The sequence below is a fragment of the Haliotis rubra genome, unplaced genomic scaffold (genome assembly GCF_003918875.1).
Source record: "Haliotis rubra isolate DU_JTF1 unplaced genomic scaffold, ASM391887v1 Scf1365, whole genome shotgun sequence".
Classification (NCBI taxonomy): Eukaryota; Metazoa; Mollusca; class Gastropoda; order Lepetellida; family Haliotidae; genus Haliotis; species Haliotis rubra.
Genome location: NW_025765298.1, coordinates 97,865 through 121,608, shown reverse-complemented (window position 1 = coordinate 121,608; position 23,744 = coordinate 97,865). Strand labels below are relative to the sequence as shown.

The window sequence follows — 23,744 nt, the reverse complement described above, 5'->3', positions numbered from 1 at the left end:
AGTGTCTGCTCAAGTTAAGGTCTCATTTCCAAAGTCTAAGAAATCTAAAATCCAATCTAACTTCATTCTACTCACTACATCGTTCCACAAAATACTGGACATTAACTGGAAAACAGGAAAACTAATTGGGTCTCTACATTCTGCATTGACGTGATAGTGTTGAATAACAGTCATTATTGTGGAAATATCAGGATACATGTCATTCTGTATTCCAAGAACAACAGCTGACTACATCCAATGTATTTGCAGCATTAAAACACCTTACTCACTTTCTGTCTGGTTAGGAAGTATTCAAATATGTGTATGTTAAATACGAGATCATTTTGTAAACACAGCAATATGATCATACTGATTTGGTAATGTTCCACAAAACAGTTTTATCAGTGAAACCATTTTAACTCAGATCATTCGGTAATGTAGACTGTTGTGTTAAGATAATCCAAAGTCTCTCATTTCAACAGGCTTGAAGAACTTGCATCCCTGAGACTGCTCTGTGGAATGGCTGCCTGGTCAGCAACTCTGACAAACATGTTCATCGACAAGTTTATACAAAGACGTTTTAAAAAAATATCAGAAGTGGCAACAAATAGATGAGCAACAATGTGAGCAGATGAATGAAGCTGGGTGAGTGACAACGTGAGATGAAAGAACTCTGTTGGTGCAGACGTACCAGGTAACACACCATCAGCGGTGCCAGTTTGATCTTTAACTTGGCCATCCACGGGAAGCAGCAGTGTGCCAGCATGGCCCCCGGGTGATACTTCAACACAAACACGATCCAAACAATTAAACTCAAGAAAGGTTTGATGGAAACTAGAAGTGTCTCACCTCTTGTACCGCCTAATGGACTGTACGTCTTGTTTCCTTGGCTACCAAGGTGAATTATACTGCAGTCCTACATACTCACTGTTGTATATCATGGGTTTGTAAGTACTGGGTTTGTATGTTATGGCTTTGTAAGTACTGGGTTTGTAAGTACTGGGTTTGTATGTTATGGCTTTGTAAGTACTGGGTTTGTAAGTACTGGGTTTGTATGTTATGGCTTTGTAAGTACTGGGTTTGTAAGTACTGGGTTTGTATGTTATGGCTTTGTAAGTACTGGGTTTGTAAGTACTGGGTTTGTATGTTATGGGTTTGTAAGTGTTGGGTTTGTATGTTATGGGTTTGTATGCTATGGGTTTATTTGTATGTCATGGTCTGTACACACAAGGCCGTGACACACTCTGTATGAGGAATACTGTAACTTTGTTTATACACGGCAAAGGGCTCTGTTGATGAGTGTGATTTACTAACAGCTTCATCAACAACTTGAAAGACACACACCACTGTTAAACAGGCAATGTTACACAGTGACTGTATGTATTCACAGGGAGATGAAGCATGGTATAAAGAAGATGATAGCAAGACTGAGAGACAGATGGTAATCTGGGTTTAGCTCTGCTTTAAACAATATTTCAGTTATATCACATGTCTCCTGATGTGGGAGGACAGGTGAGGCAGGTTTCAGCCAACTTGACGGTAAAACCATGAGTGCAATATGATGCTACTAAACTCAGGGCTAGCTGAGATCTGAATACATGATAATATATTTCTGGCATGTCTAAGGAACACAGTGACTTGCAGCCGCTTGGAGACTCTGGCACTGCTGTGATATAGAGATCAGAATTTGCAAGCGTATCTTTAAAAGAGCATGCGACAGATTGCTTTGCTATACATATCACATAGTTAAATACTATTTGGAGTCCAACATATGTGAAATACATGTAGTTCCCTGGCTGGGCCCTCCAGACTGTAGCACACATGGATGAGAAATCAATGTCATTGCATCAAGAGATGAGAAAATGTTCAGAAATAAAATGTCAGTAAAGAAAGGACATCAAACTGCTAGAATCATGCTCCAGTGACTCTCCACTACTGCAGAGACCAAGATGCTTATTATACACATATTATGGAGTCTACATGTCTAACGTCTATTAAACACAGAGATATATTTACAAACCGGAGCAGTGTTAGAATTATAGGGTCTAGGGTCCTTGACCTTGACTTCTCTCTAATGAGTCCTGTAAAATTCATCTTCGCATTGGTAATGTTTCAGATGTATCATTACATGAATAAGATACTTTCTATGACATATTTTCCAAGCTTTTTGTATTAAAATGTTTGACTTTTAACATTCGAGTCTATGACAAGCAGTCAAACACCCCTTGACTCTCATGCTAATACTGAAGGCAGGACATGGACTAGTCTATCTCAGCTACCTTCTGGGCCATGGCAGCAAATTCGGCACTCTTCTGCATGAGCTGTGCATCTCGAGCTGCACACTCTTGCTGCACCTTGTCCAGGTCGCGTTGTGCTGTCATCAGCTCATCGTGAAGGTCACTGATAGACTTCTCCATGCAGTCCATGGACAGCGACGACACCATCGATGCAGACGCTGACGCTGTGGCTCCCCCGTAGGAATAGTCACTTCGATCCTGGAATAATGTGTCATGTGAGTGGAGGTGGAAGTAATCGAGTCATAGATACTACAAGATACAACTCATAGCGTTGGGAACAAGGGCAGACAACTAACTGAGCATGATCTCTCAATCCATCAACTGCCTCATTTGCCCAGCACAGGTCCCCACGTTTAGTTTTACGCCGCTTTTAGCAATATTCCAGCAATATCACAGCGGGGGTCACCAGAAATGGGCTGCACAGTGTATCCATGGGGGGAATCAAACCCAGGTTTTCGGCGTGACAAGCGAACACTTTAACCACTAGGCCACCCCACCGCCCAATTTCATCTGTGTGTAATCAATGCGCCATCAATGTTGTCAATCAATGTGTCATCAATACAGAACAGAGCACCAACAATACTAACAATGAGTTTTATGCATCAATGCCAGCAAGGTACTGAATCACAAAGACATGATGACAGTGACAGGAAAAAGACATTGAGGCTATCACCCACCACGTGCATCCCTCACCCACCATGTGCATCCCTCACCCACCACGTGCATCCCTCACCCACCATGTGCATCCCTCACCCACCATGTGCATCCATCACCCACCATGTGCATCCATCCATCACCCACCATGTGCATCCATCCATCACCAACCATGTGCATCCATTCATCACCCACCATGTGCATCCATCCATCACCCACCATGTGCATCACCCACCATGTGCATCCATCCATCACCCACCATGTGCATTCATCCATCACCACCATGTGCATCCATCCATCACCCACCATGTGCATCCATCCATCACCCACCATGTGCATCCATCCATCACCAACCATGTGCATCCATCCATCACCAACCATGTGCATCCATCCATCACCAACCATGTGCATCCATCCATCACCCACCATGTGCATCCATCCATCACCCACCATGTGCATCCATCCATCACCCACCATGTGCATCCATCCATCACCCACCATGTGCATCCATCCATCATGTGCACCATCCATCACCCACCATGTGCATCCATCACCCACCATGTGCATCCATCCATCACCAACTATGTGCATCCATCACCAACCATGTGCATCCCTCACCCACCATGTGCATCCATCCATCACCCACCATGTGCATCCATCCATCACCCACCATGTGCATCCATCCATCACCAACCATGTGCATCCATCCATCACCAACCATGTGCATCCATCCATCACCCACCATGTGCATCCATCCCTCACCCACCATGTGCATCCATCACCCACCATGTGCATCCATCCATCACCCACCATGTGCATCCATCCATCACCAACCATGTGCATCCATCCATCACCCACCACGTGTATCAATCACCCACCACGTGCATCGTCATCATGTCCTGCATCAGTTGCTGCAGATCATGTAGACAGTCGCCCAGTTTGCCGGCCTGTCCCCCATGGGCCCCAGCATCCTCATCCGACGAATCAGTGGAGCAGGTGCTCTCCCCTTTGATGACCCTCAGCATCTTCTGCAGCTGTTTGTACGTCCCAATCACCTCCGTACGTAGCTGGAGACAAGAACCCACATAAATAACAGTACACATGTCAACACTGATTATCTTAACATGCAAAGCAAGGCTTTAAACAAGTCAATGTAAATGATAACATCTGAAAAAGCTAGTCAAACATGCAAACTAAAATTCTAGAAACATTATCCACATTCTTCCTCTGAAATGTAGGATTATTATAAAGATTGACAATGCTGAAACTATCTCTCTGGAACAACCAAGCTCAACTAATTCAATCCTTCTTGTTCAATGACAGCCCATCATGCTGAATGCCCTCCCTCGACATTAATTGTAATCTACTTTATGAACCCACTTAATTCACTGCGTAAACAAATAACCTGGTACCTACTACCCCTTTACAACTGTCATGTCCATCAACTGACTGTTGAACGCTAACATTGTCACAACTGAGACCAAATTCCTGACAGTCAGCCATAAAACTACACCAGAAGGACTAAGTGCTGGACAACAGTCTTAACTGGGGCAGGTCCCAGGGTATAGGTTAAACCATGTTCAACAGTTTTGTGTTTTTCTATGCTGTGACAGCATCACGCGAGAGGAAAGCCTCCATGATAATTCTAAGATCTTAACCACCTTGGAGAAGCCCATGATGATCGTTAACTGCTGACAAACCTAGAGACATAACTGTGTTAAGTAGGCAATTATGTGTCTGGCACACCTAGGGGAGGTAACTCAGACCAGAAACTACAGCCCACTTAAGGAAGACTTGGCAAGAAGCATCACCTCAGTCTCCTCCTCCCTGGTCGTGGTGGTGGCAGTGGCTTCCTGGAACTCCGTCAGGAAGCTGCTCTCATTCGACATGGTGGAGTTGGCCAGCATCGCCATCTCGTACTGGTCGTCATCATCGTCACACTCGTAATCATCTTCATCCAGCATTTCCGCAGACATGCTACGGTGCCATGGGTTGAGAGGGTGCTGAAGTGTAAGGACATTCTCAGTATATGCTGTAGATAATTAGGCATGGAGTACAATGGCAATGCGGACCTGGGAGCGCCTACTTACATCTTCCCGCATCTCGCTGTGCAGGGAGCTCTCGAAGCCAGGAGACATGGCGGTCAGCTCACTGAACAGGTTCATGGAGGGTCCGGTGGAGCTGGACTGACTCTGCTGAGACAGATGTTCCACCTGTGCCTGAAGCTGGGCGTTGGCCTCCTGCAACTCCATCACCTCCCGCTGTTGCTGGTGGAGCTACAACAGCAAGAAGGTGGTCAAGTGGTATCCTTACAAAGTCACTTACCTCGTTTCACTAGTATCGTGCTAGATTCAGCACTGTGACACTTCTCTCATGTATTCCATCAGTGAGAAGCTCTAAATAACAATCAAATCAAGCTGAAATGTATTATCCAAGCTGGTCCACTTGTAGATCAGTTTAAACAGACTGATGATAACCCAAGTGATGATTCTGTTACCTGTCACCCATTCTTAAAACTCCAGCATCACGATCATGGAACTCCTCCAGACTACAGGCCAGGGTGTCATGTTCACCCAACTGTTCCCCTTCCTCTCACCTGTTGGTCTTTCTCCTGCTTCTGTCTCTCCAGCATCATGATCCGGTCATGAGACTCCTCCAGACTACAGGCCAAGGTGTAATGTTACCCCAACTGTTCCCCTTCCTCTCACCTGTTGGTCTTTCTCCTGCTTCTGTCTCTCCAGCATCATGATCCGATCATGAGACTCCTCCAGACTACAGGCCAGGGCATCACGTTCTTCGGTCAGCAGCACAATCTTCTTCTCCACCTCTTGGCATTTCTCCTGGATATGGTTTTTCTGTGACATCACAAACAACACACAGCCTGAGTCATCAGCTCATTTACCAAACTCAATGTCTCCTAGAGATTGAAAATGTAAACTCTGGATCACTTGAACTATGCATAACACAGTGCATGCACCCATGGTAGTTAAGTCAGTGATACACACGGAAGTCTGTGGATTCCTCACCTCTTCCCGCAGTATCTCCAGGTGGATGACATGTTCATGCATCGATGTCCGTTTCGACATCATCTGCTCCCTCAGAGTCTGCACCTCCTCCCCCAACTGCTGCTCCCGATGTGCAGTCTGTTACCATGGAAACAATAATGAGGAACATAACCAGTGTAATACTCTCACATCCCCATGTTGATTGTAGGTGTGTTATATCACTCACTGTCAGATATCACCAGCTTATCCCTTACTCAGCCTCAGAAGACAGAGTACAGCCCAAGGTTGTAGAATTGTCGAGTGTATCACCTCCAAGTGTTGGATACCCGACATTTGACACTAGCTCACAATGCTAAATGTCTTTAATGTCAGAGAGGATCAAGTAGAAGTACAATACAAACAAGCACTGAAAAATCTTTCGGGACATCTGACACAATGTTGAGGCAGTGTGTTCATGGCATTGTAACCCCTGTATTCTATATTCCTGACACCTACCTGTTTGAGTTGTTCGTTGAGTCGCTCATTCTGCTGCTTGAGACTGCGGATGGTCTGGGAGCGCTCCTTGTCTCCCATCAGCTCCTGCTGCTTGCTGGCCTGCAACTCATGGCGCAGGTAGCCGATGTCGTACTGCAGCTCCTTCACCGTGTTCTCATACTCTGCCTCGATCTTCTCCAGACGCAGGTGAAGCTCATGCCGCTCCTGCTCCAGCTCCTGTAGACAGTGAGTGAGGTGAGGTGAGGTGAGGTGAGGTGAGGTGAGGTGAGGTGAGGTGAGGTGAGGTGAGGTGAGGTGAGGTGAAGTGAGGTGAGTTGAGGTGAGGTGAGGTGAAGTAAAATTGGGTTTAACGTTGTGCTTGAGAATATTTCGCTCATATGACGACGTGCATGCATGTGTATGTGTATGTGCGGCTGCTTGTACTAGCCCAGACTGGTTTTATAGTGCTAGCCCACTGAGATACCATGCCGCAGTGAAGCATGAATACCCCACTCAGACACATTATACTGACTCCGAGCCGACCAGCCCTTGTTGTACCCATTAACGCCGAGCGCCAGGCAGGGACCAACAAGTACCATATTTTAACGTCTTTTGGTATGATGCGGTCGGGGATCAAACCCGCGACCTTCCACTCTCCAGGCGGACGCTATAACCACTACACCACGGAGGTGGTCGAGTGAGTGAGTGAGTGAGTCTACTTATTAGCCCCGAGGGCAAGTGAAAATCCAACCTTGGCATTCCTTACTGACCTGTGTAATTCATCCAAAAGATCTCTGACTCATGTCATCACTTCTAAATGCACTTCAAAGAACTTGAGTTGTCAAATGTTACCACGGTTACAGCTACACCAAAGCAGAGAAGAAAGTAAGGCACCCCCCCTCCTTCCCTGCCTACCGTGATGTCAACATACATACATTAAATAGTGATGAAAGTGCCTACTACACATTTGGGTTGGTTAGAGTATCGCCCCCTATCCACACAGCAACATGATCCTGTTAGGTGCCCGGTTGACACTCCAGACACCAAAGCAACATACCTCTATCTTGGAGGAGTATTCTTCCAGTAGCTGTTCATTCCTGGTGGAGAGTTCAAGATTTTTGTCCAGTAAAGCCTTCCCAAGCTCAGCTGCTAGGATCAGGTCTTGCTCTTTCTGAGCCAACTGAGCATATAGGTCACCCTCACTGGGGGAATCCCCTTGGTAGGACGCCATGGAGACAAGAGTTAGGAGGTCGTCAAGTTCACAGAGTGTTGGTGCGGCTCCCAAAGGAGACGAGTCTAGCTTGCATGCACACATGGCTCGCCCCTGGAGCCGGGGAGGGCACAGTCCTTACAGTGCTGCAATGCCAAACTTCACATTAGCAAGCACCTATATTCAGCTCATTTCCAACCTGCACAAGAATATCTCAGTATACATGGTACTTTCAATACAAGAGTTACCATAGCAGGTACAACTGCTACAAAACAACAACAACAACAACAACAACAACAAAAATTACAGAAAGTTTGCATGTTTTGCTGGGGTTCTGGGGAACTATCTGACTATCTGAATGAAGCAGGGGCATGTATCACAAAAGTGACCTTGACATTGCAACATTCACATAAAATTAACCGACGCTGACAACAAAAACAGGTAGCATTGCATCATGTGTGTGTACCAGGGGTACAGCTGGACTTTATGAGTTTACACCGGAAACTTACACAAACATCAAACATGCTAATAAAAAAACAAAGTGATTTTTCTTCTGAATGGAGCCATAAGGCCCCAGGTTTTCATCAAATCATCTAATTTCAGTAATGTCAAATGGTTACTAGTATTTCCCTGACAGTCACTAGTCAAGAACCACCAAATGTGGTGGCCAGTGGGGGATGTTATGACTGATATCATCATGGTATGATTGTGGAGAACAAGGCGGCCAAGTCACTGGTCACCCAATCACATTTAGTCACCAGGCACCTTATTCTCAAAACGTTCGTAGCCCAAAGAATTCTTAACTTTGATCGGAGCCAATGTGTTAAGACTGACTGACTGAGTTTGGTTTTACGCCGATTTTAGCAATATTCCAGCAACATCATGGCGGGGGACACCAGAAATGGGCTTCACACATTGTGCCCATGTGGGGATTCAAACCCGGGTCTTCAGCGTGACAACGAGCCAACGCTTTAACCATTAGGCTACCCCAACCGCCCCGAATGTGTTAAGAATGGGCTTAAGAAGTCTGTAGGGCTACGAACTTCTTAAGACCATTCTTAACACATTGGCTACGATCAAAGTTAAGAATTCTTTGGGCTACGAATGTTTCGAGAATAAGGGCCCTGGCCACCAGTGCTTGGTACTCTATGTATGTATGAACTCTGCTGGAGTGAAGACTGTATGGCCAGAGATCATGTGACTCAGTGTAAGAATATCACATTACTACATCAGCAGTCTCGCATCTATCTGCACTGAGTTATGCAAGATTTAACCTGGAGACTCTCACTGACCAAGCTGATATGACTTTACCATTCCACCATAGTACATGCTGTTCCACAAAGAATCTTGGAATCGTCACAGACCTTTAGGTAAAAAGTCTGTGAAATGTAAGTGAATATTAATAACTGTCCCATTATACAACCATGTTGTTTGACCGGTTGCACAGTATTCAACAGATAGGCATGTACCAAGCACTTAAACATTCTTACTCTCTCTAGTCAGTATACCAGTGAAGGTCCAGGCTAGAATCTGTCTTCACCAACCAATGCTTGTCGTAAGAGGCAACTATCGGGATTGGGAGGTCAAGCTTGCTTGACATGTGTTGTTTTATCCCAGTTGCGTAGGTCAATGCTCATGCTATTGATCACTGGAATGACTAGTCCCAACACGATTATGTACAGACTGACGCCACACAGCTGCAATACTGCTGAGTGCGGCATTAATTTAAACAGCAAACAATAGAAAAACAACTCTGGTCAGTGGATCAGGTTGCACTCAATGTTCAATCTCAGCTTCCTGGGGAATATACAGCCTAAGCATCAGAAGTTTAAGGCCCTACCTGGTACCCATGTGCTGCTGGGTGAACAGAGAGGCACATCATAAACAAAGTCATATGCCAAAAGAGATGTCACATGTGCTTCAACATCTTCAATGTTGGGCAGGACTGAAGCCCTGGAAACTCTCAGAAGTCAAGCTGAGAAACATGATTCCCCATCCAAAGGACCATGAGCCACAACCTAAAGCACTCCTTTTCCTAAGTTACTCCAGGTGAGGTGAGGTGAGGTGAAATTGGGTTTAACGTTGTGCTTGAGAATATTTCGCTCATATGACGACGTGCATGCATGTGTATGTGTATGTGTGGCTGCTTGTACTAGCCCAGACTGAAGCTGGTATTATAGTGCTAGCCCACTGAGATACCATGCCGCAGTGAAGCATGAATACCCCACTCAGACACATTATACTGACTCCGAGCCGACCAGTCCTTGTTGTACCCATTAATGCCGAGCGCCAGGCAGGGACCAACAAGTAACATATTTTAATGTCTTTTGGTATGATGCAGTCCGGGATCAAATCTGCGACCTTTTGCTCTCCAGGAGGACGCTCTAACCACTACACCACGGAGGTGGTTGAGTTACTCCAGATAAACATGAGCAGGCTCATAAATTAAAAAGAACCTGTTCTCTGGCTTTTGAAAAAATGGTGCAAGTGGGTAGCGTTTTTGTTTTTTTCAACCTTGGAAGGATGTCCCCACATAAATATTCCTTGATAATTACTACACTGGTAACTTGATCCCTTCATTTGCAGCAGCCTGTCATGATCACCATGGGAACTCTTCAGACAGGAGTCCAGGCTTTCATAGATTTGTAATTCCCAGAACTCAACCTGATGTTATCCAGTGTATATACTCTTTGTACAGAGTATAGTATCAAGAGCACTTAATGTTTATATATTCATGCAGAACAACCACGATAACCAGCTGTGCCTGTTTTAATACTAATAGCAGATACATGTTTTACATCGCCTTGGCTCATTTGTCCAAATATCCAGTAAATTAGAATGAATTGTGCTTACATTATTGTAGTGGTGGTCTAATTAATTGAAATAATCGAAGACTGGTCGTAGTGACTAAATGACCAAGCAATCGATCATAATTTCTCATAATCAAACACAAACAATTCTGGAACACTTGTTTTCATTAACAATATTTTTCACATGGTTGTTTTGTCTGTTACATTTCGTAAGCACTACAAGCTCGTTTCAAGTCATGATTGTATTTATCTTAAAGATTCCAAGAAATGTTTGTTCCTAACATACGAGTCATCCTCATGCCCCCCAAAAAACAAAAGAACTACATTTTTTCCCCTTATTTTTATGTGCATCAACAAATTTCATAAATGGCGCTAACCAATTATTTTCGATGATTGATCGGTAGTAATGAACCAATCATCAATTATGAGATTTTAACCAATTCCCAACACTACATTATTGTACAAGCTTAATAATATACAACAATGAATACCGGTATATAAATTGTGCTCATGAAAATTCCGAAAAATATATCAGAAATATATAAGAAACATGTGGCCGACTTTGTGATGATGCAACGATGCCCTAGAACCAAGACCATATTTTTAGGCCTTATTATATAGTAGATAAACACATATCTGTGTGAGTGAGTGAACATGGTTTTATGCCACTTCTAGCAATATTCCAGCAATATCACATCGACAACCAGAAATGGGCTTCACACATTGTATCCATGTGGGAAATTGAACCCGGTCCTTAACCACCAGACTACCCCACCACCCCCTAATATCTGTGTGATGCCACTGTGAGTTACAATCATCACACAAACATGAGCGACTGCATGCAGAGAAGATGCACTCTTGTTATCGTGTAAAATGAATACATCAAATACTACTGGCTGAACCAAACATGACAAAACAAATGGATACAAACTCTTACAAAATCCGGTATTGATCTCCTACATATAATCATATAAAAATCCTTAACAACATATGCCCTACAGCGAAATGATGAAAATGTTAGAGTGATATTTGATCCTCAGCAAGCCCAATTATTACTTATAAGTGAACTTACTGAAGTATTGAATTGAACAAGTGAGAAATTCCATTCAGCGTTAATTTGCAAGGATCAAGTCGCTGACAAATGTATCGCAGCCAATCAACACAGTGAGCAGTGACCACATCAACATGATCAAGTTTGGACTGTCATGTTACAGCAGTAATCATGTCCGTAAAACAACAAGAAACCAGAAAATCAATGCTGCAATTCTCGTGTTTTGTTTCTTCCAGTATAGATGACATTCCAACAAAAACAACACATATCAACAGACAATTCTACCGGACATTTGTTACCTCCATGTTCTATAATACAGACTGCATGAATGTGTCAATACGGTTGACGTATCATACCACTGACACAAGTAGATTACCGTGATCAGTTACTCATGGTCACTTCACTTAGGTCAATAAAAAAAATATTGTGTTACACCTCCTTAAACTTTAGGGTAGGTAGGTAGGATTTTAACCAAAAAAAATTTCATATTTTTTTCAAAAGTACAAACTAAAAGAACATTTATCAATGTGTAATTGTATATTCAATCAAGTTTTAGACTGCACGTTAGTGGCCATAATGTTGACTTTCTGTTGACAATGGCCGACATCTATTGTGGCCAGGGAAAAAAGAAAGCTTATTTTATTCATAGTCATACGTCTCAAAAATAGAATCGGCACTAGAATTGAAGGGTCAGTCTGGTAATCAGAACCAGTGTCCACAACACTTTGTTAGGCCTAACAAAGTGAGCTATGCTGCAAGTCTCTCATGTTTACAATCAGAGGGGTGTTTCAGCTAATATTCATTATAACAGTCTTTGACTTCTGAAAGTGGTACACAGCTACAAGTAAAACTCTGGTTAGTGAGTTGGGTTTTAGGCTGGTTTATTACAGCTAGATCACAGCGTGTCAGCTTCCTGTCGGTGGAACGTTGAAGTGATGGACACGTTCAACTCTTTAATAAAACCTACAAATATGGGCCTGGCTCTGACAAACCTAGTAACATGGTAGAGGCAATCTAGGATTCAAACCCATGTGAGGTCCCTGGTGTGCAGCCCGTGAAGGTCCCATCTAGAATTGTTTATAATTGGTCTTCAGCTACCCATGCTTGGTGCAAGAGGCAACCAACAAGATCCGGTGGTCAGGCTTGCTGACTTGGTTGACACGTCATCGTATCCCAATTGCGTAGATTGATGCTCATGCTGTTGATCACTAGATTATCTGGTCCAGACTCGATTATTTACAGACTACCACCATATAGCTGGATTATTGCTGAGTGTGGCTTTAAACAACAAACCAACCAACCAACCAAACCTGGCATGCTCATGGAACAGAACTCTGAGCAGCAAATGTTGGCCCCATACATTACTGGGCCACCCAGTTCAGGATTTCATAGATCAGTGCTAGGCCATATAACGACACTACATTCTTCTGAATATGATATATAACCTATAGGGCTTCAACATAGGCACTTTCAGTAACTAAAATTGACTTTGTGGCTAAAATACATTTCTATAGACACATGTGCAAATAAGTAATTCTGACATGGCAGGGATTTACAGGACGCGAATTCCTGCGTCCTATACACATAAAAATTGACAATGGACGCAACAAAATATATTAGTGCGTCCACCAATCAAGTGACAATAAGTTATCACTGAGTTTGCTTCTAGTTGGGTTATGGTATTATTTGCAATTTAGTTACTGTAACAATGTGATGATCATGATACACAACACAATAACAGTATTAATAATAATATCTAAGTGTCTGGGACCCCCATTTTGTTGTCCAGGACCCTCAAATACAGGACTCCATGTAAATCCCTGCATATTCTTGTTATAGAGTCTGTAACTAGTAACACAATTACAGCAACACAGCAGTGGCAACGATTGGTTGAGGAACATCATGCCAAAGGTATTAGTGTGCCATTTGTGAACATAAAAATATTCATCCAATTATAATAACATACCTCATTCACACATATAACTCAGTTTGTGCTAGACTGAAGGCAAGGGAACAGCAAGGGTCCAAATGCATGCTTTTCTTAACAATGCTCATACGACACAAAGTGAAAACATCACAACTTCATAGCACACATCAATATACCTCGATAAACTGAAGTCAGTTTCCATGTGAAAAACAAAATCGTAACATTCAGAGAATTTATTAAAATGTTCAGGTGAAATTGCCAGGACCACATGTTATGTAATTGGTTTCCAAAACAAACATACCCGGTATTCTGGGTACTGTGTGAACTTCTGTTACCAGTGCTTAGTCAATGTTTCCGTGTTGATTTGGTTGCAATGTCTATCTATTACCTACAAATGAAGCAGCTACCTGACAACATCAGGAAGAGGCCAGCAGATCATGACAAAACACTACATGTCCTGAAGGTGTGTCTAATCCTGTTAATCCAACAAAAATAACATTGCATACATTGTTGAGTGTGTGAAACCTCCTTTGATCTTGACAGTGTTCCACTACAATGACAACTAATGTCTGTCTCTAGGTGTTTATGTCTAACCACCTGGTTGAGTACATTATCATCAGCTGCTGCCCTATTCAACACAAAGCTTGTCTGGCAGGGATAGATAACTGATGGCATGTTTCTATGTTGCTAGTAATTCTCTGATGAGTGTTGTGGCCATTGTAAGCCAGCAGATGAGAAGACAGAAAACATATGTGATAGAATAACGTTGGAATGGAGCCATGCGACAACTGTTTTAACCCAGTCACTGATGTTTTCATGTGGCTGACATTATACATGTAGTTGTATTATCATCTCTTTTTCATATTGATTTTGATTCTATAGAATAGAGTAGAATAGAACAAGTGTAGAAGTCAGCACAGCTCACATACCCCCGCTTCCCACTTTGGGACATGGAAATGACTGATATTGATATATATAATGTGACAAGGATCAGCAGCTCACAAGACTTTCTCCTTGACTCTACTAAACTTTAAATACATGTTAGATAATAGTTTTGCCATGTACTGATTACAGTAATAATTTATGGAAACATTATTTTTTTTTTTTTTCCGTGGAAACCTGACATACAATTGAACTTGTTGCACACAATGAAGTGGACGTAGATGAAGATTGTTGTTTTTTAGCACATGGCATATCTGTGGTTCATGATTAACTTGTGTATTAAGTTTGGTGAACCTAGCATGTATAGTTTCGATGATATGCTGTGGCCAGGTAACCATTAAACACATTTTGCACAAAGTCATGACTCATGTTTCCATGGAAACAAAACAAATTCTGAAAATACTTTAAAATAGCAAAAGGCGCATCAATGGGTAATGATTAACATGTGTGTGAAGTTTGGTGAACCTAGCATGTAAACTTTAAGAGATATGCTCTGGACAAAACCATCAAACACATTTGGCACTAAGTCGTGTTTCCATGGAAGCAGCAAAAAACAAAATTCTGAAAATACTTTAAAATAGCAAAAGGCACATCAATGGGTAATGATTAACATGCGTGCAAAGGTTGGTGAACCTAGCATGTAAACTTTAAGAGATATGCTCTGGACAAAACCATCAAACACATTTGGCACCAAGTCATGTTTCCATGGAAACAGCAAAAAAAACAAAATTCTGAAAAATCTTTAAAATAGCAAAAGGCACATCAATGGGTAATGATTAACATGTGTGTGAAGTTTGGTGAACCTAGCATGTAAACTTTAAGAGATATGCTCCGGACAGAACCATCAAACACATTTGGCACTTTGTCGTGTTTCCATGGAAACAGCAATAAAACAAAATTCTGAAAAACAATTAAAATAGCAATATGCACATCAATGGGTAATGATTAACATGTGTGTGAAGTTTTGTGAACCTAGCATGTACACTTTAAGAGATATGCTCCGGATAAAGTTTAATAATACTTTAATGCCTTTTCAGGAATTTGTGTTACATCAGCAGAGCTACTGACACATTATAAGATAATAAACATATTTACATAAATTCTTTGATTTAGGTATCTTCACATTTGTTTAAGACTACCTGACTGACTGAGTTTGGTTTTACGCCGCTTTTAGTAATATTCCAGCAACATCACGGCGGGGGATACCAGAAATGGGCTTCACACATTGTGCCCATGTGGGGATTCAAACCCGGGTCTTCGGCGTGACGAGCCAACGCTTTAACCATTAGGCTACCCCACCGCCCCATTTGTTTAAGAGAGATATGGTACTTGGAATAAAGGATGTACACGCTCTCTTAGTTTTCACAATTGGAATTGGGAGGAGGTTGTATTCCGAATTTAAGTAGTGAGTACGGTCAGATATGATTTTGACAGCTTGATTCACGATTTGCCGCTCATATATTGATGATAAACATTCAAATCTGACTCCAGCGATTTTACTTGCAGTGTTAACAATTTTGTCTATTTCAGATTTGAGATGAACTGAGAGAGACCCGTACCAACAATGGAAGGAAAATGTTAAAATACTCTGAATAAATGCTACATAAAAAGATGACATCACCGATGGGGTTAACATTAAAAGATCTCAGTTTACGCATGAGTTTTGATATCAAGCATGCACCAGATATGCTAACGCAGGGATTTACAGGATGCTAATTCCTGCGTCCTATACACATAAATATTGACAATTGACGCAACAAAATATATTAGCGCATCCACAGGGACGCAGAAAAAGTATAAATACTTTTTGTAACAATTCCAATCAAGTGACAATAAGTTATCAAAGCTGGGTTATGGCATCATTTGCAATTCAATTACAGTTATTTGTAATTAATAATGTGATGATCATGATACACAAGACAATAACACTATCAATAATAATATTTAAGTGTCTGGACCCCCATTTGTTGTCCAGGACCCCTGAAATTTAAGAGTATGAGTCCCTGGGACCCTCAAAAACAGGATTCAAGGGTAAATACCTGTAACGTAAAACAATCTTCAGAGATACTATGTACAGTTTACTTGCCCATTAAACAATTTTACACATTTTAACAGAACAAATGTTAATGAGACATTGCTTAAAAGAAAGACAATTACAAAGAAATAGACTACACATCTGAGTAAGAGTGGTATTTCTATATCCCCTATCCACTTCACAGCCACCCCCTTGCTGAGATGTTTGAACCCTGCACACTGAGCTGAGCCTCTTTGGTATTAACAACACAATACCGATTTTACAAGAGTATGGTTAAAACATAAGATATAACATCTCAAAAAGAAAAAAACCCCACATTTGTGGTCATTTTAACAAATCATGAATGAGTCAGACAGAGACTTTTTGGATATCAAGTATTTTGTTGTGTTAAACAAATAAGGAGCTGATATCCAAAATGCCTTGTCTCATGTTAATCACTTCCAAATTCCCTTCAATGAGATGGGCTAATATTCACTGGTAAGAGCAGTCCAGTTTTATGAAGAGGTGAAGCGGGATGTGTTTGTGTGGGTGGGGGTGGGGTTGGGGGGGGAAAAAAGAACAAATGTGATGCAGGTTTGCCACTGCTGTGTTACGTGAAAACCACCAGCATGGATATGTTGCTGACAACCAACACACATGAGGGCAAACCCGGATTTGAACCCAGGTGGCAAGCCAAAGAAATGGAACTCTTCACCAATATCATGATCAAGACAAACTTTCAAACATAATGTAACTCCTTATTACTGTACCATGGGTTAAGCATTTAATAACATGGTAAATAACATGTTTATGTATCATAGGGTGAGGTCACAATGACTGACTGACTGACTGAGTTTGGTTTTACGCCGCTTTTAGCAATATTCCAGCAACATCACGGTGGGGGTCACCAGAAATGGGCTTCACACATTGTACCCATGTGGGGATTCGAACCCGGGTCTTCGGCGTGACGAGCCAACGCTTTAACCACTAGGCTACCCCACCGCCCAGGTCACAATGAAAGTAATCTAAACTGATTTGATTTGACTCAAGGATTGTGATATACTGAGTGATATGCCTCTAATATTAATAAATCATCAATATTTATTACACAGTAAAGAAGTAATTTAAATGATGAGAAAACAAATCACTTATAGCCTTATTGTAATACTACACATCTTTGAAGAGGAATTAAAACTAAAATTTCTATTATCAGGCTTAAACAGAACAACCGATTACTGTGAATACCATGGATAAGAATGACCAAAAAAAAAGATAAATACATATTCGAACTGAACTAATGGGACATTCCAGACATGACCATTGCACAGCATCCTTATTTATTTTAAGTGAGGAATAGTGAGTGGGCGAGTTTGGTTTTTACATCGCTTCTAGCAATATTCCAGCAAATATCACGGTGGGGGACACGAGAAATAGGCTTAACACATTGTACCCATGTGGGAAATTGAACTTAGGTCTTCGGGCATGACAAGTGAACGCTTTAACCACAAGGCTACCCCACTGCCCCAAGTTAGCAATATGTATTTACGGAAATGATCATCCCATGTTCTACAAACACCCATGATACGGTGACAATCAATTCATAAGAACCCATACCTCATAAATGAACCATTTATAATTCAATGTCTATCAAATTAGTAGGAAGTTGACCTTATTTGTCTTTCAATCAGTAATTGAAATCAATATCAAATGTCTTTCAAACTTGAATCATGTCAATAACGTTAAGTCTAGGATCTTTATTCAGTGCTATACTTATGTCAACAGGCCCTGAAGAACTGGGTCAATACGGAACTGAAAGCACAAAAATCATCCACATAGACGTTTACTATTTACTAAATCACAATTTAATTTACAAAAGGACCTGTCCGAGCCACGTAAGAGATTTAATTCGATTACATTTAGACACAGATAGCGGCAGAAGTTCTGCAGTCCTGTATGGCATTGGCACTAGCAATGGTCATAGGGTAATCATATGCAGGCATGAGTCATGAGAGGAACCTCATCATGATAATATATGCTGAAATCTCAAAACATCACATATAAAGCAGCATGAAAACGTTGTATACTGATCATCTGAAGCAAACAGAATCAACAAACTACCAAATCGGTGACACTGACATCTCGGGTGCATGGCGCGTCGTTTTCAAAAAATCGAAGTCGAGACGAGGTGAGAACGAGAGGCACATGAAAGCCAAAGCACACCAAGCCATTCTAAAATGTCAGAACTCACCAATTTGCTTATCTTTCATAGTTTCATATGGATTACCTGACCAACGCGCATGTTGATGGCATTTTGGCGTTGTTGACTCACAAATAAGGTAGTATTAATGTGCAGTGCATCTCTCTCAGTGCCAGCTTGTGAACCGGAAATGACGTAAGGCAATGCAAGGGCAAGTAACTCATCTCGAGAGGATGGCGGTAGCGCTCTCGTCTCGAGTCTCCCCCATGAAACGTGCGAAAACACATGAACAGTGTTTGAAATTCATGATGTCTCCATCACATGTGTAATTTGATGTGTATATTGTCCATACACCTACTCCGCTAAACATGCACACTAGTTATAAAGGATAGTGGTATGTACATTTTACATATGAATATATTCTACCCTTAGGTATTCATGAGTGAGTTGGGTTTACCAATCTATTTAAATATCCTGAAACCAAATTTGGGAAGCCGAAGTGATGAAGGTGTTAGACATTACAACGCTGCTGATGTGATCTGTGTGTTTGTCTGTCAACGCCACACGTGCAATATTCCAGCTGCATGACAGCAGTCTGTCAACACTAGAGCCTCGTCCTGACAATCCAGTGATTGGTATCCTTAGCATCGATCCATCGATTGTGATTCGATGACACTCATGAACCCAGCCAGCAAGCCTGACCCCCCTCTCTAACAACAGACACGGGTTGCTGACGACCACCCTGCCCTCCCCCGGACAGTGTACTTACATTACTGCTATGTGCTAACACCGTGGCAGGCCTGGCGTCGGCGTAGACCTGTGACCTCTACGACACACCTGTCGCCGCCTGTACATAGATAACGTCCATCTGCTGTTGGGACATGTTCCATGATGGAATCAGTCATCTGCTACAACATTACTCCACCGCTGTCGATATCTTACCCAGACCTTCTCCAGAGTTGAAAACATATTTTATTTTCACATGTGTCAAAGGGGAGGCTCATGACGGACATACAATGTAGGCTACTTGCATATGTCTTTGTATATGATTTACAGGCTTAGAACGTTCGGTCGCCACGCAGCACTGCATACTTCGATAAAGATTATATACAGTGTAAATGTTTGTTTGATGTTTAACGCCGCTCTGTAAGCAATATTACAACTACGTGGTTGAGTCTACACCTGACATTCCAATAGTCAACAGCACGAGCATCGAAATACACAATGCCATTTAGAAAGTGGTCAAACGTAACATATGTTATATTTGGGATTACACTTTCTTTGTAAAGTACAGATTCTAGTACTTTTGTTGGGTTGAGTCCCATCCGGGATTCGAACCCACACCCTCAGAGTCAGGCACCTAATCGCCAGCACACAAAGTCAGGCTGTAAGGTCTGTAAATGATCGAGTCTGGACCAGACAATCCAGTGATCAACAGCATGAACATCGATCTGCGCAATTAGGAACCGATGACATGTGTCAACCAAGTCAACGAGCCTGACCACGATCCCGTTAGTCGCCTCTTACGACAAGCATGGGGTTGACACGTGATCGAATCCCATCCGCGTAGATCGATGCTCATGATATTGATCACTAGATTGCCGGGCCCAGACCGCCGCCATATAGCTGAACAGGTTTGCTGAGTGCGGCGTTAAACAAATTACCAAACGGATTTTCACGGGTCCGTATATAAACGTGTTTTCATCCAATTCACTATAAGCAAGGGCGATGGGATTGGCTACTCGTTGATTGGTTGAAACAGTTACCCGTTATCCACACGACTCGGGTTCGATTCCCCACATGGGTTCAATGTGTGAAGCCCATTTCTGGTGTTCCTGCCGTTAAATTGTTGGACTATTGCGGGAAGCTGCATAAAAGTGAGTATGTTGTATAAATATGTTGGTTATATACACTTCCTATACTGTCTATACTGTTGTTGTTGTTGTCACCCATGAAGGTCAGTCCGGTTTAGAATGAATTCGAACCTTCAGTAACCCATGCTTGTCGTAAGAGGCGACTAACGGGATCGGGTGGTCAGGCTCGCTGACTTGGTTGACACATGTCATCGGTTCCCAATTGTGCAGATCGATGCTCATGCTGTTTGTCTGGTCCAGACTCGATAATTTACAGACCGTCACCACATAGCTGGAATGACATCACGTACTGTAGGACACAAGGAATGACATCACGTACTGCAGTACAAAGTGGTAGCGAGAACTAAGATGAGATTTTAACGAGATTGTCTTCGGCTGATGTGTAACCTATGTCTGTACACAACGTTTGTGTATAGTATGTCGGCCAAATTTTACGAGGCGTTTTTACGAGGAGCTTTCATCTTTCAGGTATTTAAAACATTGTGGTGAAGAGCTTGTTAAGTCTAAACCAGTCTTGTGGAAGCTTTCATTGATTAGGATTACAATATTTTCTTGTGATAGCGTTACCGTGACAACCGGATGTGGACTGCCCACGAGACGGTTTATCTGAGGCAGCTTATCGACGGGAAACGTCACATAAACACAGCCCCTACTTCCCCTACAGCCTGGAGCGTCATCAGACTTATGGTATTAATAGATTCAGGTCAATCTGGAGTTAGGTCAGAGGACGAGTTTGGGTGTCGCGACACTTATATCATACATACTATGTTTAGAGGAGAAGTTCGCTATTTCAGGTACCATGTCAGGGAAAGCCCACACTGTCGCTTTGAGAAAGGGATGTTGATGTTTGTGTCAGTTCTGAAATAGGACATCAAAGTAAACTTCTGATCCTACTTCTATTTTTTCAGTATGATTGAGGCGTACAGGCAGCTTCTATCCCTGGATTGACCCCGGGTCAGCTGGTCACCTACTGTCAGCCTCATGACGTGATCCGGCTCTGGCTAACTGACCGATCTGTCATCGTGCGCCATGAATCTTTCCTCAAACGTTCGGTCGACTGTGCTCCCGATCGGATTATATAAACAGCACGATTTTTTTCGCGGCATAAAACTACATTCATATCTGTTCCCAGCAATTTTAATATCCGATGCAATAATAGATCACAACACGTTTTATTTGCATTGTGATTGGTATGTCGAAGAATGAGTAACATGTCTCTGTGCGTCATTTCACACACAGACAACCCGAGAAGACAGGTAAAAGATTTCTCTTTTCAGTCTTTTCTTAACGAGGGTTGGGTGTTGCTGGATACCGCGACGGCAAGGTACTATAGCTGTATAAGCTGTACACAATAATACTGCGAGTCAAAAATTACGCTCATTCGTAACTATCGCATTTGGTTCGTATGCAAGACGCCGTGGGAAAGCTTTCTGGTTATAGCGTCCGCTCCTCACACCGAAGACCCGGGTTCACAAGTGAGCTGCTTTGAAACCTTTGCTCGTTTGTACCTATGTTTCAGTGAGTTAAGTTTAACACCGCAGCAATATTCCAGCTATAAGGCGGCGGTCTGTAAATGATCGAGTCTGGACCAGACAATCCAGTGATCAACAGCATGACCATCGATCTGCGCAATTGGGAACCGATGACATGTGTCAACCAAGCCAGCGAGCCTGACCACCCGATCCCGTTAGTCGCCTATTACGACAAGCATGGGTAACTGAGGGTACATTCTAACCCGGACCGTCACGGGTCTTTGTTTCACATACTGGTTGAATTACAATGGTGACCTGACGGAATCGTCTACTGGCTGTTTGCCAGATCTTCTCATAGTGTTCGTACCAAAGTGAAATATGGGATGTTAATGCTACTTGAGATACCGCGGTAAGCTATGTTGGGCGCTGCTCACTACGTGTATAGTGTGTAGTTATGTATCCATCAGACACAACATAGCTGGACACAGTTACAGATGTTGAATCGTTCGTAAAACTTTCAGTGTTAGTCTCACGGTAACACAGCTTTCTGTCCATATCAAAACTCTGACTGGTTTTACGCCGCTTTTAGCAATATTCCAGCAACATCACGGCGGGGGACACCAGAAATGGGCTTCACACATTGTGCCCATGTGGGGATTCGAACCCGGGTCTTCGGCGTGACGAGCCAACGCTTTAACCATTAGGCTACCCCACCGCCCCTCATATCAAAACACCAACAATACCAAACTACACACACCCTCGATTAACCAGTGTGTTATGTCGCCATTCTTTTCTCGTAAACAGAATGGGAATATTTTACAATGGATACTCGGTACTGACTTAGATCACGTGAGTGTCTATTTCTCACAAGTGGATGTCAATTTTCCACAAGTGGATGTCTTTTTCAACCAAATTGATATTTATTTCTCCCAAGTCTGTGTCTATTTCACACAAGTGGGTGTCTATTTCTCACACAAGTGGGTGTCTATTTCTCGCAAGTGTCTGGGTGTCTGGGTGTCTATTTCAACCAAATGCATGTCTATTTCACGCAAGTGGATATCAGTCTTCCCCAAGTGTGTGTCTATTTCACACAAGTAGGCGTCTAATTCACTCAAGTGGGGGTCTATTTCTCACAAGTGGGGGTCTATTTCTCACAAGTGGGTGTCTATTTCTCACAAGGCACTAATACAACTCTGATTTTGTATTATACTCCCTTTGGATTTGTTCTCAGTTTTAATACAACCTCTGTCATTCCTCTGTGGTGATTCGTATTAACTTGTAAACTTGGTTAACATCAGAACACAATTGTGAGTTACATCACGTTGATATGTCGTTTGTTGGTTTCACACCGAGTTCTCTCACTGACTGACTTCCTGCCACCAGCTGTATTACTAGTACCTTCAACTTGGGAATCAACACGACAAGGATCGAATAGAACATAGCCGTATAATACGAAGTCAGACGTAGTGTTGGTGCAGACGGAGGCAATCCGTCCCCGTACCACAGCGTCATCCTAGCGCTACGACTGTGTAGCCCTGTGTTTATATAAGGTATATATATATTTGCATAGGTGTAAAATTACCTCTGTTGAAAATCTGCAGAAGTGTGTTTAGATCCGTTTCACTGATTAGCCCAGTGGGTTAACCGAGTGATTAGAGCGTTAGCTTGTCACGCCGACGACCCTTGTTCAGTTCCCCACAAGGAGTGAGTATTTGTCTTGGTGTTCCCAGGAATATCGCCCAAGGCGGCTACAAGCTTATTATAAACACAAGACTTTTCAGAACATGGACATTTATTTAATGTTCGTAACATCTGTATATCATATTACGTGGGTCACT

The 23,744-nt window shown here is 42.5% G+C and overlaps 1 protein-coding gene and 1 long non-coding RNA gene across 5 annotated transcripts in view; one reads left to right on the top strand and one right to left on the bottom strand.

The window, feature by feature from the left end:
- The window catches only part of LOC124268147 (BICD family-like cargo adapter 1), a 33,504-nt gene extending 14,748 nt beyond the window's left edge, over positions 1-18,756 (bottom strand). For 3 of the 4 annotated variants that reach the window (XM_046703168.1, XM_046703170.1, XM_046703171.1), the window contains exons 1-10: positions 18,648-18,756; positions 7,467-7,765; positions 6,431-6,646; positions 5,957-6,073; positions 5,639-5,785; positions 5,021-5,206; positions 4,742-4,933; positions 3,809-3,997; positions 2,259-2,474; positions 671-760 (exon numbers count right to left, since the gene is read on the bottom strand). In XM_046703168.1, the coding sequence (XP_046559124.1) occupies positions 671-760; positions 2,259-2,474; positions 3,809-3,997; positions 4,742-4,933; positions 5,021-5,206; positions 5,639-5,785; positions 5,957-6,073; positions 6,431-6,646; positions 7,467-7,724 (1,611 nt within the window). In that variant the 5' untranslated portion in view covers positions 7,725-7,765; positions 18,648-18,756. Of the gene's footprint in view, positions 1-670; positions 761-2,258; positions 2,475-3,808; positions 3,998-4,741; positions 4,934-5,020; positions 5,207-5,638; positions 5,786-5,956; positions 6,074-6,430; positions 6,647-7,466; positions 7,766-18,611 lie in introns of all 4 variants that reach the window. The other variant, XM_046703169.1, reaches the window with a different exon arrangement.
- Positions 9,903-15,279, top strand: LOC124268148. The gene is made up of 3 exons (XR_006896218.1): positions 9,903-10,031; positions 10,513-10,516; positions 15,270-15,279. It is a non-coding gene; the product is annotated as an uncharacterized LOC124268148 (long non-coding RNA).
- Positions 18,757-23,744: the final 4,988 nt, after the last annotated feature.